The sequence below is a fragment of the Doryrhamphus excisus genome, linkage group LG1, assembly GCF_037039965.1.
Source record: "Doryrhamphus excisus strain RoL-2023G ecotype Guam linkage group LG1, RoL_Dexc_Guam_v1.1, whole genome shotgun sequence".
Classification (NCBI taxonomy): Eukaryota; Metazoa; Chordata; class Actinopteri; order Syngnathiformes; family Syngnathidae; genus Doryrhamphus; species Doryrhamphus excisus.
Window position 1 is genome coordinate 14239080 of NC_136357.1, and position 18332 is coordinate 14257411.

Below are 18332 nucleotides of genomic sequence, written 5' to 3' on the forward strand. Positions count from 1 at the left end.
GGGACCACTGAGGAGGTCAGGGTTCTGTCCAGGCCTACACGGAGGCCCTTGAGAGTGGTCAGGCCAGTGAGTGCTGTCAGCAACAACGGTTCCTTCCTGCAGATCAACCACCTGCAAGGAGAACTGGTCCGAAAGAGGAAGGTGAGGAGGAAGATTAAGGCTAGAAGAGAATTCCTGTTCTGGTATGTAAAAATGACAACTTTGTGGTTCACACCAGGAGTGTGAGGACCTGAGAAGGGAGAACAAGTTCTTGTCCAATGAGATTCGCATGGAGAGGATCGCCATGCGCTCAGAGAATGAGCTGATGATGAGGAATCTGAGGAACGTCAACCAGGAGCTGCAGACTCAAGTCAAGGACGTATGTTATGACACTTTCAGATAAAACCAAGACATGCAGACCTGACTACTTTTCCATAAAGTCTACACAGTACATATCTTTCTTAGATGTGTCGAAATGTTGTGGCTGACCTGCATCCTGAAAGTAGGTCGCTGCCAGCATCAGTTTTCAACATCAAAGCATTGTGTTTCCTCGCCCGGTTAGATGAAGCAGCGTCTGTACCAGAGTCAGCAGAGGGCGACGTTGTGCTCGCAGGCTGTGGATGAAGCAGAGGCACTCAGAGGGGAGGCCGACAAAGGCAGGGCTCTCGCCGAGGCCCGTGCCATCGCCATCCAGCAAGATAAGGAGGAGGCTCAAGATGACAGGAAACGCTTGATGGCACAAGTGGAGCAACTTCAGAAGGAGGTTTGCTGATATGACCGTTGACGCTCTTGAAATAGATTCGGAATGAATGAGGTTCCTCTCAGAAACAACAAAGTGAATGCTGTCTCCAGCGCTGTGATCTTCAGCTGGTGGTGGCACAGGTGGAGAGCAACATCTTTGAAACCAAGCTGAAACTCGACAGAGTGTCTGGGGAGAAACAGGCTCTTCAGCAGGAGAACAAGGGTCTTGCGGAGGATCGGGATGCCCTGCGACACAAACTGAAACAGACCATGGAGGAGAACATCCAACTCAAAGAAAGGCCAGTAAAATTTTTACATTTGCTTTGCATAAAGAGGACCTGTTATGCTCTCTTTTCGACCCTTTGTATTGAGTTGTGGACTCATATAGAGCAGCTACACACAATAACCCGCACAGAAAGGTTTCAAGATCTTTCAGAATCAGCACCTATTCGAGCTTTCAATTTATTCTACTAATGGCCCGCCTCGAGGCACCCACACTCCAGTGTGATTGCTTACATTCCCAGGCGCTCCTGAAGACTTCCAGACTACTGTCGAACCCCAATTTCTAATTTTGTGGTTATAGGAATTGATAATAAATGATTAAACCCTTTGGAGAGCTACTGGACAAGTGGTTTGGAACTACTGTTTGCTAAAAAGCGACTGGTTGGGGACCCGCCACTTACCATGTATGAACTCAAAGAGTGGTAACGTAGGTCTGTGTTTATTGAGTGCAGACAACATCGGTCTGAGGTCATAAATGTTTTGTGCAGGATTACCCGTGTTTAAAGGGGACCTATCCTTTTTCCACTTTTCTGACCTATAGGTCTGCAGATCAAAAAGATCTGCAACTCCGTAACCAGAAAAAAGCCGAAAGAAACAAACGTAATAATAATAAAATAATAAATAATAATATCATAAAATAATGACGTTTGCGCATTTGAAAGTGAGCCCTGAAAGAAGTTTGGGATGGCCCAAAACGCTCGGTTTTAAAAGGCGTGGTAAAACTGTAAAACTGCCCCTTTGTGATGTCACAAATATAAACTGTCTGCCCTCCTCCAAGCACTGCTTGTTTACTTGCTAGCAATACCTTGAAAGGGAAATACACATTTGTTTACAATTCCTAAAGACGCCACCATCATGCCAAAGACGCCAACTAAGGATAATCAAGAGTGGTCTAAAGTCAAATAAGCACAATGAAAAGCACTCAAATATGGACATTAAGAAGCCATTTAAAATCAAAAACAGATCATAAGAAGCTAAATGGATAGAAAAAAAAGTTATATATCTGTACAATAAGAAGCAGTTTAAAATATAATACAATTGATAAAAAACAGTTTACAACTTAACAGGGTTACAAAAAAAAAGAAACAGTTTGCAGATGACAAGATGTGGCGAAACCCGAATACAGACAATAAGTAGTGATTTAAACCTACATATGGACAATACAAAGCTGTTTAAAGCCTAACTATGGATAAACTATGGATGATAAGAAGCAGTTCAAAGCCAAATAAAAACGATATGATGCAGTTAAAAGGCAAATATGGAAAATAACATAGAGACTTGCCCTATACAGACAATAAGAGGCGATTAAAGAAAATATCAAGCACTTTTAGAACCAAATAAAGATGATTAAAAAAGTAGGGACAACACGAGTAAGTTTCAAGCAGACTACGGACGATAAGAAGCTGTTGAGAGCCAAATACGGACAACAAGAAGAGGTCTAAAGTCAAATATAGACCATAAAGTGGTTTAACGCCAAATAAGAATGATAAGAAGTTTGTTTTTAAACCAAATAATGACAATAAAAGCAAATGTGGATGATAAGAAGCAGTTTCAAGCCAAATACGGGCGATAAGAAGCGTGTGAGAGAGCAAATAGTCATGATTAAAACAACACATTCTTGTCTGCCGCTCATGTGAACTCAGCTGGACTGGTCACGGAATGATGATGGAAACCAGCTAGCATAGAAATGGAATGTTCTTGTCAAGTTTTGATCAAATAGTCTCATTTCCACATTCACAGCGAGGCGGAATGGAAGCGCAAAGCTACTGCCTCCGAGGAGGCGAGCGAGAGGGCCGAGCGAGGCCGCCAGGAGGCCGATGGAGAGTGGCGTCTGGCTGAGAAGGAACGTCGGGAGCGGGCAGCCGAGTGCCTCAACTGGAAGGAGAAATATCTGGTTCTGCACCACATGGTCCGAGCCCAGGAGGACATGAAGGACCTGAGGCAGGACAAAAGTGTGAGAAGCACTTTACACCCCTAGTGGCAGTACAGGGGAATACAAGTATAGTAGTAAATTGTAACAGTACTTAAAACTACTACGTCTCCTATTTGTTTGTGCAGTGCCAAGCCAACATCAAGAGCTACTTTCTCTGCATGACAGAAAGCGACCAGCGAGTGAAAATTCTCAAAAATCAAGACGGCTCACCCAGAAATTTTATGGTAAAGTTTCTACTTGTGTTAAGAAACAAAACAAATATGAAGACCATGTGATTCAATCCAAGCCACAATTACGCAAACTGACTAAAAGAGAGTTAATTATCATTTTACGTACTGAAAAACCACCTTGATTTTAATAAAAAGGACATTTAAAGTAAATATAAAACATATACAATATATATTATAAAATGGGCGGCACGGTGGAAGGGTGGTTAGCGAGCAGACCTCACAGCTAGGAGACCAGGGTTCAGTTCCACCCTCGGCCATCTCTGTGTGGAGTTTTCATGTTCTCCCCGTGCATGTGTGGGTTTTATCCCACATTCCAAAAAACATGCTAGGTTAATTGGTGACTCCAAATTGTCCATAGGTATGAATGTGAGTGTGAATGGTTGTTTGTCTATATGTGCCCTGTGATTGGCTGGCGACCAGTCCAGGGTGTACCCCGCCTCTCGCCCAAAGACAGCTGGGATTGGCTCCAGCATCCCCGTGAGGACAAGCGGCAGAAAATGAATGAATAAAATATATGTAAAAGTACATTTTACGTTAAGTATAAAAACCTTATAGTCACACCAGGATTTTTCAGTCCCTCACATATGTCTTTATGATCCAGGAGGGTGACCCGGTTTACATCTCTACACCAGAGTCCAACTCAGAAGAATCTGAGAGGAGCTCATCTAGGTAACAAACACAATTAGAAACATCTCCTAGCAATAAATAATAAATCATAAACAATCATAACATTAACATGTTTTCTTGAGTTTGGCCCTGTTTTGTTTGTTGCTCAATGAGAAAAACCAAAACCACTATTTAGAATTATTAGTATTTGCCGCCCTCTAGTGGTGAAACTGTGCACTTGAGTACTGACATACTTTTTGTTTTGCATTTTCCGGTTTTCCACTTCTACTATTTATGTGTTGTTTTGAATTCCAGAAAATTCTCACCTGAACGACGACTTTGTCAATCATGTTGTGATGGTTGCTATGACTTCTTTCCAGGATGATGTTCCGAGTGAGCGCCCCGCTCTCTGTGAGGGATTCAGGGCCGAGTCACTTTGACGAGCTGCCCCCTTTCGAAGGAGGACGTCCAGATTCTGCCAACTATCGAAGAGGCAGGAAGGTGGTGGACTACTTCTGGATCCCAACAGACCAGGACTAAATCAACATATGGAAGACAGACACATCATGTGACTTTGATTCAACTTCCGAGTGTTATTATGGCCTATAACAGGCTGAGCAAATTGAATGAAAATACAGTTATTATATGAAAGATCTATTTAAATAAATTAGTATGTTCCATCAATGACGATGTCTTGTCTGTCACTGGGACATCATGTGGACTGGTGCATGTCTCCACTGTCATCATGCATCCAGTAGATGTGCATGGATGATCTCCACTGTCACGTCACTAACCCTTTTCAAAGAAGAATGAATGGAGCAAAATGAAGTATGGTATGGAGCTGCAAGTCCACCATGATAGGGTGTATTAACTGGAATAGTCTGTTTATCAGACTATCAAAGTTTAAGGCCTGCACAAGGCCTCTGACTGGCAGCTGCAGGTCGACCTGCTAAAACAACTTTCCAACAACAAATCTCCGCCCAGACATACTCATTCTTCTAGACAATTGGTCATTTTGGAACTTACGGTACCCTGGAAAGATCGCATTGAGGAAGATAATGAGGAAACGTGGCAAGTACCAGGAAGTGGTGGAGTACAGGGAGAGAGGCTGGAGAACATTCTATGAACATATAGTAGTCAGCTGTAGGGGTTTTGCAGGTCATTTACTTTGCAAAGTTAGTTGTTTGGGTATCGTAGGGACAGCCAAGAAGAGGACCATTCAATCCATGAGTGAAGCCGCAGAGAAGGCCACAAGGGTTTGGAATAATCACACACATCTCCCTGCATGGACCACACAGGAATGCCCCAAGATGCAGTAGTCAGACGGATGAGTGTTGCACACCTGATAGACCGTGTGAAGTGACACCTGTACAGGATCGCTAGGGACGTGGACAGCAGCAACAAGGAGACCAAACTTTCACGTTTTGCAGACCACTGGCCTAGGGGAAGTCAACGAGGACAAATGAAACTGCCATTGGGATGCGGCCACATTTTCTCATGGTACTTAAATTACTTATATCTTTCACAAGACAAAACAAGAACATTTCTCACAACACAATTTTAAACACACCAAGAAAACGTTATCCAGATGACACCTTTCAAACAAATGATTTTCATTCTAAATGTTCTACATAGTATGTTAATTGAAGCTTTTTCCTTCCTTTTAGTGACATCTACAACTATAGTTGAGAAGCAACAGAAGTGGATAGGAAGCAGAGTTGGTGCTCATGTACTGGACTTTATTGACATTAAAGCAGGTGCACAATCATGATGGAGACCTTTCATTGAGTACAATGATGTTCACTAATTAATTCAGCAGTTAATTATGGAGGACAGGTGGGCCGATATAGCTTTTCATTTATCAATTTAAGAAGTAAACTTAAAAAAATGTATCTCCGTTTAATTATTCAATGTTAGCACAGTGATGGGAGGGGGGCATTGTTGGTGTGCGATTAAATCAAATATTTTAGTGCATCGGCTCGGGTTTCAGGTTGCGACACATCATCATCCCGGCTCGGAAACCACACAGTTTGACTAATTTAAGAGGTAGAAACATGCTCATGATTGGTTCAAGAGGAACGTCTGCGAGCAGCTTACTGTGAAGAGCACTTTTATTAAAATAAAAAAGCAAGTTTAGGGCGACTAAACAATTCATAGACGACAAATGTGTGGCCAGCGTATGCTTCACTGTGCCGCCCCACTAACCTAAAAAACCCTCGCCATCACCTTTTACAACTTTGAGATCCAGCGTCGAGATTTAAAGGAAAACTGCACTTTTGACCACCATACACAATGCTTACCTGAGACATGAACATTTCATTTTCTCTTCTAATGAAAGAAAACATATTAGTGTGAGCTACCTAGCAATGCCCGAGAGGTACCCATTTCAACTACGAAGCCTGGTACAAAAACCTGTTAATGTATCGCTTATACAGTACATGCTATGATCACGTATTTATACAATATTTGATACTTGTTTTTAGCTCTGAATGTTGTATTTTAATGTGCTTTTCTGTTTTTTATTCAGCTTTATTATTTTTTCTCTCACTGTAAAGCGTCTAAGTATATTGAAAATCACTATACAAATAAAAATTATTATATATTGGCTACTAGGTTACGCTACTTCCATCAACAGCAGTGTAGAAACAGCTTCAGAAAAAAGATGGCTGCAGCTTCCAGCAAAAAGACTTCTGGTAAAATATGCTGACGGCAAACAAGCATCTTGTGGAGTCTTCGTAGCGGAATTGAGAGCTGGGCATCCACTCTTCTAAGTGACACTGAGGCGAGCAGCGAGGTGTTGTGTTACTCCGCCAGATAAATAGTTTCGTATTTGCTGTAGCTTGGTTAATATACAAGTCAGCTATGTAAATGTTCACTGTTGGCATTTAAGGTTTTTTGTTGGGACTCTAGCTCATACCAACTCCTTTTCTCGCATTAGAAGGCACAGAAAAAGGGAAATAAATATGTGTTCATGTTTCACATACTGATTGTGAATGATGGGCAAAATTCCCAACAAGTGCAGTTTTCCTTTAAATAGTGGTTTGCCTTGGGGAAAGTTAATTACTCAAATACTAAATTAGCAGAAATTGAAGAAGCGATACAAAAAAAAAAGAGAAGTTGAGTCACTCCACACACTTGATGTTGCTGATGACGAGTCAAAAACACCCACAAGGCGACAGAGCGGGAGGGAGTGGGCCCAGGTGAGGGGAGCCGCTCGTTAGTGGTTACCGCAATCTATTATGGAGGTAAACACAAGGAAAGGCAAAGTGGAAATCTTCAGATGACTTTATGATGCTTCTCAATCTGCTTCGTCCTCAGACTCCTCCTCCTCAGCCGTCTCCAACCAGGTAAGCCACTGATTGACCTGAGAGAAGGAAAAATGAAGATGCAGCAAAATGTATCCTGCATGAACTCGCAGCATGAGAAACAAATACAGATTTGCTCCGCTTGAACTGTGTGTCCCATATAGTACGTGATACCTGGAACAGAGCTTTTCCTTTTCCAGGGAATTCTTGGGTGATGTCTTCTTTCCATGCGAGGAAGGCTTCTTCTTCAATGATCTCCATGTCGTAGAAGTTTACAAAATAACGCAGCAGCATGCCTGTACAACACAATACCATGCAACTCAATACACTCATAACTAAATAAACAACAACAAAGCATTGCATCTGACTGTTCATTACTATACAGTATATTGGCACATTATGTACACAATCTATAGGGTTGGGCGATATGGACCTTAGCATATTTCACAATAATTTTAGGATGCAACACGATACAACTAGGGGTGTGAATCTCAGCACTGAGGACAATTTGATACACATCGATGCACTGCCAGCGATACGATACATGGAATTTTCTGGCGATACGATGCGATTCATCCTCTTCACAACACAATGCGATACAATCATTATAATCATTTAGTTCAAATTAATGCAATCAGATATGATATGGTGCAATTTATTGTGATATGATGCAAATAAGTAAAGGGAAAAAATGGAATTCAGTATGGGGTCTGCATGTTTGTCTGCTGCCGTTGTACGGCTTCTTAATGCGTCATTCTTTGCAAATGACGGTCGTTTTGTCGGGCTTTCCGCCGTTCTTTGAGAATCCTTAGAGTTTCCAAACATATATACGAGTATATACTTCTGCAGATGAACGTTCCTTCTCCTCCTTTTACGTTGCATCATTTATACTGGTATAAGTCATTTTCTTATCATTGGAATAATCTATACGTGTACATAAAATGTATCACCCAACCCTACAATCGAATGAAATCTCAGACTGTACATGTGTACCAAATGAAGTGTCCCCCTGGAGGTGGTACTGTACCTTTCGGGAAGCTGTTGGCATTGCAGTGCACCTGCAGGGCGTACAAGGCGCTGACCTGCAGCTCGGTGTGGTCGTGCAGGAACTTCTGCATGACTGGTTTGAATGCCAGAAGTAGCTGCTTCTCCTGCTCCAGTTGCTCCTTGGAGGGGGCAGACAGCTGCTCGTCGCCCTCATCCATGCACAGCTCCTGGGCGATGTACTGCAGGAAGCTACATTGGCATAGGGGTTGGGGGGAGCAGGTTACCAAGGGTATGTTCACACTGTTGGTCAATTGATTTATTTTTGCTCATATGTGACCTGTACCTGATTTTTTGTCATGTCTGTTTAACGTACAATCCAGATTTTTGTCCGCATATGCAAGCCATGCCTCGTTTGTATGGCGATATAAATCAGATTTCTATCCGTCGCATATATCAGACCTATACGTCATCGTATCGGCCCCAAAAAAACCATATCGAAACTATTGCTTTAAGGAGTTTAAAAAAATAAATAAAAAGAGCACCTGGTCATGAGGATGTTGACAAAGCCTTTGTCGGTGTGGAGCTTGGGGGAGATGTTGTCTTTGATCCACTTGTAGATAGACTGTGGAGACGGGTCTGCCGTGATCTGCTTCAGCAGCTCCTTCTCCAGCTTCAGCAGAGGGAACAGGAAGCTCAGACCCTTTCCCTCTAGAATCTCCAGCATGCGGTCCTTGTTCTGGTCGATTTCTGCACAAAACACAAATATTTACACCTGTGAGCTAAGTCTTAAAAATAAACACAAAATCTATAAAAAGCTACAAACCTTAAGCCATATAACAAAATACACTTGTCTGAAATTGTAAAGCACATGTATTTATTGGTAAGAAACTAGCTAACTTTTCCTAATGGGATGTCAGCCTCTGCACACATCGCTACTAAAGCTTCAACAAAATGTATTAAGATGTAATCACACATGCTATTCCAACTGCATACAGTATGAAATTATTTTTATGACACTTGTTTCGGTTATGCAGACATGGGACAAATTGAGCTCTTATTTTGAAAGGCGGTCATAAAAGAAATAGAAATTCCGTGTGTGGAGACTGTATTTACAGCGTGCTTCATTCAAAAATACATGTATTTTTCACATTTTCTGCAGGTTGTCATCAAGCACTGTAAAACCTTCCTTACATTAAAGCCATAAAACACAACGTGGTGAAAACACACTCATTGAGCCTGAGTCGTGCACAAAAAAACCCACACAGGCTAACCCCTGCTAGCTTCCATTCGTGCACTGTAAGAGGAGATTTAGCCAACTTTTGCCGGTGTTTATCGCCATTTCAACCTATTTAGGTTGGGAGGAGATTTTTAGGTGTTTATAATGATTTTGTGTCACAATTGAGAGCTCTGCTGAGTACTTCCACACACGAACGTTCGTCACGATGACAGTATTTGAGTGATCTTGTATATCCAATATTTCCTACATCTCAGAAAGTTACCTGGCAGCATCTTCTGCATGTTGACCTTGCTCTGCTGGAAGATGTCAGTGAGCCACTCTTTGTCCTTCAGCTTGGCAGTCTGCTGCAGGCACAGCAGGAAGAGCGGGAAGTGGGTGCCGTTCTCCAGGGGGTGTGCCAGCTCAGCCACGCTCACCAGCTCTGCAATGATGGCCCGTGCAGCAAACTGGGCTAGGTAGGACTTCACCAGGGGCACATCCACTTCGATTTTTGGGCACTGGTCCAGGACATTGAGGAAAGCCTGCAAGACCATAGATGATGTGACAAGGCTTCCCCTACATGCAAACTGACTCAGGGAAAGACAGATGTGCTGACCTGCATGAAGTTCTCTGCTGTGATGAGCCCCTCCAGGCGAAGCGTGTGGATCAGAGTGCTAGCGTGCTCCTTGTCCTCGTCAGGCCGGTCCAAAGAGCACACGATGATCTTACTCAGCATCTCGGGCAGAAAGTGCTTGGGAGCCTTCATCTCACGCATGCTGCTCACCGCCTCATTCAGCTCCTTACTGGTAAAGTACTCGCTTACGGCAGCCTCCTGAACCCAAAAGAGGACATGTGGTCAGAGTGGACTTTCATCAACCGAATCAACAATAAGGACTCATCTGCAACCCTTGATAGAAGCCTTAAAATCATATTATGGCCAGTGCAGTTTAAAGGACTCAGATCTTGAATACATTTTATGCACTGTTGTGTTCAAGTGAACTATGTATTTAAAAGGGGAACTGAGCGTTTTAAATATGTTTTGCAAATGCCCACTAGTCTTAATTTAGAGACGATCTGCAAAGAAGAGTGGGCCAAAACTCCCCCTAGTATGTGTGACAACCTTGTGGTTAACTACAACAGACGTCTGACCGCTGTGCTTGGAAACAAAAGGCTTTGCTTTTGGCTAGTGGGGTCAAATACTTATATCCCTCAATGAAATACAAATTAATTATAATACATTTAAAGTTATTTTCTTTTTTATATTTTGTCTCTCCGTGTTAGAATAGATCTCCCATTAAAAGTATAGAATGATCATGTCTTCATAAGTGGGCAAACCAACAAAACCAGCAAGGGATCAAATGCTTTTTACTCACTGTAAATCAAGTCATTATGATAAAGAATCAGCTGATCCACATTTGAGCCTTTTTACTACATACCGTCATCTTCAACAACTCCTCTTTGGCAGGAGGAGGTTTCTTGTTGGTCTTCTGAGGTTTTTCTTGGATGGGCGGAGGGTTGGTTTTCAAGCCAAGCTGAGGGGGCTGAAGCCAAAAGGTCATGTGATTAATATATTTGTCCCATTAAAGCAACTCCATGTTTGTTTTCCTATAAAATGAGATGCTACCTGTCCCAAGGGAGGGGTCTGGGTGCGTGGGGGCTGTGCACTGGGAGGCATCATGGTAGGGATCTGCGGTATCAGTTTGGGAACCTGGCTCTTGTTGAGGAGGAATGACTGAGCCGGCCTCAGGCTGATCTGTGGGAAATGGCAGACAAGGAGAGATAATATAATCTTGCACTTTAACAAAACACAGCATGAACAAGAACTAGCGTCATGCTCTCAGATCTCATAATCACAGTCAGTGGACCACCAACCAGCGCGAGGAAAAGGAAGAGGAAGAGTGTAAGGTGAAGGGAGTGAAGCGGAGAAGCAAAGGAAAGAAACTGGTGGCAGTTTGCATCCTCAGAATAACGCGTCTTTTTATAATCACTGAGCATGAAGAGTCCACACTGGCAGTTCCACAGAGACAAGGAACACTTACCTCATCTGCATTGAGCTGTCCTTTCTTACTGAATCGAGGGGGCATGTCCTTGGACTGGGCCTGCTGCTGGGCCGCGTGGTTCTGACTCTGGCTGAGGAAATGCTGGTTCTGAACCTGCTCCGAAGTACATGGACAGAGAGAATGATGATGCTACAGAGGACAGGAAGAGTGCAGTGACATTTGGACAAAGAGCTTACCTGGTTGGACTTTACAAAGGACTTTGGCCCAATGTCAAACTGTGACTGTGGTGGTGGAGCGATGTGACCACTGTGGCCGTTGAAGAGTGGGTTGGTGCGATGGCGTCCCATGGTGGGCGAGTACCTGTCTTGAATAACTCCGGGTCCTGTTCCAATCCCACTGCCTAGAGGACAGCATGCACATGTGCAGGACATCATGTTGAGGCAACAGCTCAAGTAAAATGTACACATAATAAGGGATGTAAATTGATGACATTTTAGTCAGATTAATCAGTTTAAGTAAATTTATAAACCATGTCTGAAATATGCTCACTATGCACTGTATTTTATGAGCACAAAGATAAATGACAGGACTATATGTTAAATATAATATGTTAACCAATAAACATTTAAATAAAACTAAAATACTACACACTGCCATATAATTTGTCAGTCTCTTTGCAATTTCTCTGAACTCGGCTTTCGGCTGGAGTTACATGTATTTAGAAGACTACAGCAATTCTCCAATTGATCTTTGTGTGGAAAATAGAAGACTGCTTGAATTAACTTTAGTAGTTGTTCCTGACATACAGACGGTTGCAGTTGAGTGTCTATAACACCTTGCCTAGCGGTAGTGCGGGGAGAATGAGGAAGTGTTTAGACGAAAGATGGAGAGATGCGTTTACAAATTGAAGATATACAGGTTGAGGTGTTGAAACCAAACCTTGATGTCTTAAGGTAGGAATAATTTAAATAAAAAGTTTCACTGTGTACATCTGAGGACGCGACACTCGCCTCAGTCCATCACAACAAAGGTGTGGCTTGCCACAATACATGTCAATTATACATGAAATTACATAAATGTAACTCCATTAACACATTTATGACAATCTTAATGTGTTGATTTTTTTCATGTAAGAATGCTGCTGGATTCGTTCAATGTTTACATTTTCCAATAATAGAGTTGAGGCAATGGAACCTTCATGTTCCACTTCACGGCATTACTTGCGCCTGGCACCGTCCATGCCTATCAGCAACAACTCAACCTGCAGATTCCCATAGTGACTTTCACAATATCCTAACTTAAGACTTGGGCAACGTCTTGCCTGGCATCTGTCCAAACATGTCTGCCAACCCCCCGAGCGTCTCCCTGTCCAGTTTCATTCTGTTGGGCATGAAGGGGCTTTCCAGGAAGAAGTCCATCCTCATGCCCTGTGACATGGGTGCTGGGATGAAAACGCCCAAATCCTGCAGGCATATGTGGACATAGTGTCAAGTAAAGATGTGCGCGCACGCACACACACACACCCCATGAGCGGTGCTTTAGCTGTTAACCACTCATCAAAGACAGGACCAACTGACCTTCACTGCATCTTGTCGGATCTGGTTTATTGTCTTTGGTCCGTTGTCGAGGAAAGCCTTGCGGGGGACCCAGTTGTTCTCTCGCAGCTCCACTGTATCTTGTAGCAGGAAGCGGATTCTCGCTGGCAAATCCTTGTTGTTCATTAAGGATCGCATACGGCCAAAGTACTGATCCATTAAAGACTGGTGAGGTGACCCAGAGGAAAGGGTCAATTGAACATCATAGTGACAGAGGAACATATTATGGTACTTCGTTTGGTATATACTATTATAAAAGAATACCTTAAACGGGGACCAAATTATGCTAATTTTCCCTTTAGCATTGAGTTGTGGACTCTTGGAGAGCAGTTACACACGACAGCCAGCACACAAGCCAGAATCTGCACCTATTCAGCTGTATTACTTTGAATTTTGTGGTTCCCGTGAAAACGGTCTTGTTTTAATGTATTCCACCCACGCCTGCAGGCCTGCGTACTCCACTGTGGTTGGTCAAGTGCATAAAGGACTTCCGGTTTGTGCTGCTAGCTATACGAGCTAGAGACTGGAGAGTGCAAAGTTTCTCAAGGCGTCTATTAATAGTAAGTAGCTTTAGCATTTAATACAGCATCAGTACCATCTAATGTGGCCACTAACTAATTTTGGTGGGACATGGCTATTAGCAATGCCGCTTCCTGTAGGCAAGCGCTTTTACTCCATGACTTACACTAAATAAAAAGCTTATCGGCTTATAGCCATGCCCATACAAGGAGGTCCGCTCTTATGACCTCACAAAAGGGACAGTTTTACCACGCCTTTTGAAACAGAGCGTTTTGAGCCATCCCAAATTTCTTTCAGGGCCCACTTCCAAATGTGGAAACCTCAGTATCTGAAACTTTGGCAGTGTTTAACACAAGAATACAACAACCAAACTACATTTATAGGTCAGAAAAGGCATAATAAGTCCCCTTTAATTAAAAACATGTACAATACACTAAAGGTTTGATCTCTGGAATGGATGTAATACTTTTCCATTGTTTAGGTGGAAAAGCTGAACAAATTGAATGCTGTTGGTTTGACTCTGACAGTGAAAAAGTTACCTTTGCTTTCTCATGGTCGAGTCTCGGCCCAACAGTTCTCATTATCTGACAGAGGCACTCCAGATCCTCGCCCATATCCTTAAGCTGGACTCTCTTCTTCTTTTCCAGAAGCTTCAGGAGAGAGACAAGCAGAAAGATAGAAATGGGTCACACAACGCTCTCTAAGAGATGACATGGCTTCCATCCAAACAGTCGACATGTACCGTTTTGATGCACTTATGGAGGATAGATTCGTGAATGAGGTCGAGTTTGCCAAGTTCCCCGATGAATTTAATGTTGCCAAGCATCTTAATCTTGGCAATGGCTCTCTGCTCCTCCTCCTCAGAAGTAAGAGGGTTGTCATGTTTGTCATAGACTGAAGGAACAAGAGGAGGCGGGTGCAGCAGTTAGCAGGGACAAATTAAGCAACACATAAACCAACTGTCCGTATGCTTACTTTCAACATTTCTGGCACGGTTTTCAAATTCATCTTGAAGCTTGGAAATCAGCAGTCTTCTGAAGGTCTGGAAGAGCAGTGGAAATATCTCAAGGTTAGAGCTTGAAAAAGTGTACACTTTTCCTCATTACAGTGACAAAAGGTTCTAAATGAAAAGGTCCATAGGTTCTAAAAGAAGAATCACACTCACTGTGCTCTGCTTTTGGGATGTTTGGATCTCGGTTGAAGGGCCATCAAAGTTTGGTGCGTCCTCTGCCAAGCGCAGACATAGCTGAGCATAGAGCGAGCTATACTTGGGCTCTTCTAGGGCTTTGTCCACAATCTGGAACGTAGGGAAGAACCAGTCAGGAGTCACAGTGAAGAGGCATCCACAAACATTTCCACTCCACGCGACTAGGACACCTACCAACAAGATGATTCCTTTTAGGACGAGTTTTGAGTCTACGCCCACGTTCAGGAGCTCAAGGCATAGCTTGTCAAACTTCTCAGGCGTGAGTTTGTTGAGTATGCTGGAGATTGGATGACAACTAGCAGATCAGTATGATGGGGAGACACCCAAAACAAACAATCCTCATCTTGGATTTCACATTTTGACCAAGGAAGTCATTCTGAGACGTCCTTGGTCAGTGGTTCTCAAACATTTTCTGTCAGCCCTGCAGACATTTTTTCACATTATATTATGAAAGTCTTGCGTGCAAGTATGCATTTACATTCAGTTTGTCCTTAGAGTATCCTCAGGAAGTAGCTACTACAATTTGGTAAGTGCAATGTGTCAGCCCTGTCTTTTGTTGAGGGATAGAAAATTTTACCTGAAAGTATGTTGTGCTTTGTGTATCATCTGTTTTAGTGGAATCTAAATTTAAATAAGGGTTGGGCTTTATGGCCCTTAACATATATCACAATATGACGATATAAAATTGTAAAGCACATGCATTTATTGGTAAGAAATTAGCTAACTTTTCTAATGGGATGTCAGCCTCTGCACACATTGCTACTAAATCTTCAACAAACAGTAATACCCGTGCTTGTCATTAAGGAAGATATAGTCACCCATAAAATTCCAACTGCATATGGAAGATATTGTTTTGTTTATGCAGACATGGGGCAAACGGCGGTCTTAATTTTGAAGGACGGTCACAGAAATGTGTTCTGTGCGTGGAGAATGTGTATTTATGTCCAAGACGAGCTGCGTTCAAAATAAACGTGCTTCTCGTGTTTACCCGGCTTTATCTTCAATACAAGAAAGATCCAATACTTGCAGGAGTACTCCTGAACTACTGTGAATCCCCCAAATTACCCAAATGACAGCCAATCAAAACCACGGAAGACTCATAATTCACTCTGGATGTGAGCGTGTCATGGGGAAGCTGGCCAAATCCGCTCATTGTCTCCCGTGTGCAGGGTTTGTTGTGTGTTGGCAACGAGTTCTGCCGATCACAGTTTGTTGCCTCCCGTGTCTGGAGCCCATTAGTGTTGACTTGGTCCTTACCCTCTCACTTTCCTGAAGATCGCATCATGTCGCTCTTTCTCATTGCTGGAGTTGACATCTCGTCTAGTGCTTCGTGAAGGAACCCATCTCTGAACGCTTTGCCCTGGGGTTTTCCCCAGGAACTCGCTGTTGAAGTGCAAAGATGACAATTAAGTCATAGTCCATACAGCATAACAACATTCTGTGTGGACCGTGCATTTGGTCAGTCACAAAACAATGAGTGTTCTCATCTTTTAATGGATCTTGGCGTGTTTTACTTATCAACTTGGTCAAAAATTAAAACCATCTGCGGTTGACTGTTGACATGTTATCAGCGACTTAAGTCACAAGAGCGATTATGGGATGCTGTGGTGACACACCTGTTGCCGACAGTCTTGGGATAGTGCTGAGGTGCACCCCTACCACCTCCTCCCCCCGAAGAAGCACTGCAGCACAAAGCAAAGACCATGTCAAGCACAAGGTGGACTCATAAATCATATACAGTGTATGTTTTCCTAGAACTTGTTAGAGTAAAAACAGCCTTGGACTTTAGTATGTGACAGATGCGGTGACAAACTGCAGAGGTGAGTTTCTTCATGACATGTATACCACCTTCTATGTTGCAATAGGTTTAAATTTCCCGTTCTATGGTCATCACAGTTCTCTTTTGCCATCACCAGTACCGTTCCGTAAGCAAACAAAGAATCACTCTCCATCCTGACACTCGTAGCTAAGCAAGGTTTTCAAAACATTACAAACGACACTCAGAAAACCACAGTCAAAGCAAAATATTCTTACATGTTTATATGCTGCTCGGGGCATGTTATATTTGTAAAGACATTTTTATATTATAGCTGTTGTATATTGTGGTTGATGAGGGTATTTAACACAAATAAACTTGAAGACTGACAGTGTGTGTATACTTTGGACTGACTGCATGTAGTGGCGCCAGGCGTGTGGGTTTATCTAATGCTGCATCGCATCACTCACACACACACACACACACAATCTGTGCACAATGTAGTGGGTTTGTGCTGCCATCCACCACCCAGGGGACTAAATCACAAGGCTCATATCAAAACAGAAGCCCCCTCCCCCAAGGCTGCACAGCCATTTTGAGCCTTTCGACATCCTGCTTTGTTCTGTGGGCCGGAAGTTCTAGCCCGAGACCCAAACCCCAACATAAATCATAGAGGAATTGGGGGGAAAAAACTAAAATCTAACAAAACAATATATAGGGAACTATTACCTGAAACGAGAAGCACCCCCTTCTGCAATCACACTCTCCACTTTGGCGGCTTGACAATGAAGAATAGTGGAAAGAATAAGGATAATAGGAAGGGATGGGGAAAACGGTGCTGAGGAGTGAAAAAACAAGCAAGTCAGTAGATGACAGCTTTAAAAGGTCCACCACACATTAATAATGATCAAGCGTGACATTCAATACATTTGATACGGTTCAATCCAGACTGACTACCTTTCTTACAGGCTGGGCTCGTCACTGACGAACATTCATAATATGAAAGCAAACGCATCCATGAGACGAATGCAAGACTGCGCGCATGACAGATTAACGTTGTAACAAGAAATTGTTCGCTGGTGGTGCTCCGACAAGTTAGGGGAGAATGGTAAGACTTAAAAAAAGTCATTCGTGACCGTCTTTGTTAGAACAAAGAAACCCCCCCCCAACGCTGCCCGCTAATGCTAACCGGCTAACTAGCTCACAGACAGCTAAAGTCGGCTGCTGAGTGAGGAGACGTGGTTTGCTCGGCCACAATGAACGTCATCTTAGTTTTTATATACACGAGAATACATGCGATAACATACATGTCTAATCCGTGTTTGATAGTAGAAACAAATCTGACTGAAATGACTGTCGTTCCTCCATAATGCAGTGACAGAGCGCCATGCTTGGTCGCTCCAACAGCGCTGGAATGCAAACACATCCAAATGATGCTCACCGCAATCGGCATGCGTGTGACCGAGTAGCGAATAATACAAAATGATCAATACACCAAATTTATTTTCAAAAGCCAAAGGGAGGGACCGCCACCGTTTCAGCGTGGTTGTAAATCAGCTGAGCGACGGCTAACAGTGGTAGGCTATCTGCCGGCTGGGAAGCTAACATGCTAGCTGGCAAATTTTCACTTGTCAGCTAGCAGACGCCATCTTGGATCAACCGGTGCGGCGTTGTATGGGCGAGCAAAATCCGCCTTACCTTCACCAGGGCAACGTCAGCTTTGTAATGTGGCGTGACACCCAAGGAAGAAAGAAAAGTATGGTGAAATAATAGCGGAGTGGAGTCTGTGACAGCAACCAGGTTGGCTATCAGGAGCAGAAAGATGACGGCAAAGCTCACACATCAATCTGTCCTTTGCACGACTGCCTTGTTGTGCGTTAGCTAACGGAAAGGAAGCTGCTAATGTGGAGCACACAAGCCGCCAATCAAAGCTAATTGCATTTGTTACGTAGTTTGTTGCTGGGCCAAATTCGACC

The 18332-nt window shown here is 43.1% G+C and overlaps 2 protein-coding genes and 1 non-coding gene across 3 annotated transcripts; 1 reads left to right on the forward strand and 2 right to left on the reverse strand.

Moving 5' to 3' along the window:
• The first annotated feature begins 1404 nt into the window (after positions 1 to 1404).
• Positions 1405 to 4401, forward strand: LOC131131488 (uncharacterized). Its single transcript, XM_078793690.1, has 5 exons — positions 1405 to 1424; positions 2743 to 2956; positions 3061 to 3159; positions 3767 to 3834; positions 4152 to 4401. The coding sequence occupies exons 1-5, from the start codon at positions 1405 to 1407 to the stop codon at positions 4309 to 4311; spliced, it is 561 nt and encodes a 186-aa protein (XP_078649816.1). The 3' UTR covers positions 4312 to 4401.
• Positions 4402 to 5489: 1088 nt separating this feature from the next.
• On the reverse strand, positions 5490 to 17254 carry eif4g2b (eukaryotic translation initiation factor 4, gamma 2b). Its single transcript, XM_058076139.2, has 21 exons — positions 17248 to 17254; positions 17086 to 17194; positions 16217 to 16282; positions 15858 to 15983; positions 14775 to 14877; positions 14559 to 14690; positions 14369 to 14435; positions 14136 to 14287; positions 13933 to 14043; positions 12857 to 13039; positions 12601 to 12742; positions 11516 to 11679; positions 11319 to 11432; positions 10904 to 11032; positions 10716 to 10820; positions 9896 to 10111; positions 9563 to 9821; positions 8606 to 8810; positions 8104 to 8312; positions 7251 to 7372; positions 5490 to 7135 (listed from the first exon to the last, which is right to left on the reverse strand). Exons 1-21 carry the CDS (start codon positions 17252 to 17254, stop codon positions 7070 to 7072), a joined length of 2787 nt encoding a protein of 928 aa, XP_057932122.2. The 3' UTR covers positions 5490 to 7069.
• On the reverse strand, positions 11111 to 11274 carry LOC131131746 (small nucleolar RNA SNORD97). Its single transcript, XR_009130250.2, has one exon. It is a non-coding gene; the product is annotated as a small nucleolar RNA SNORD97 (small nucleolar RNA).
• Positions 17255 to 18332: the final 1078 nt, after the last annotated feature.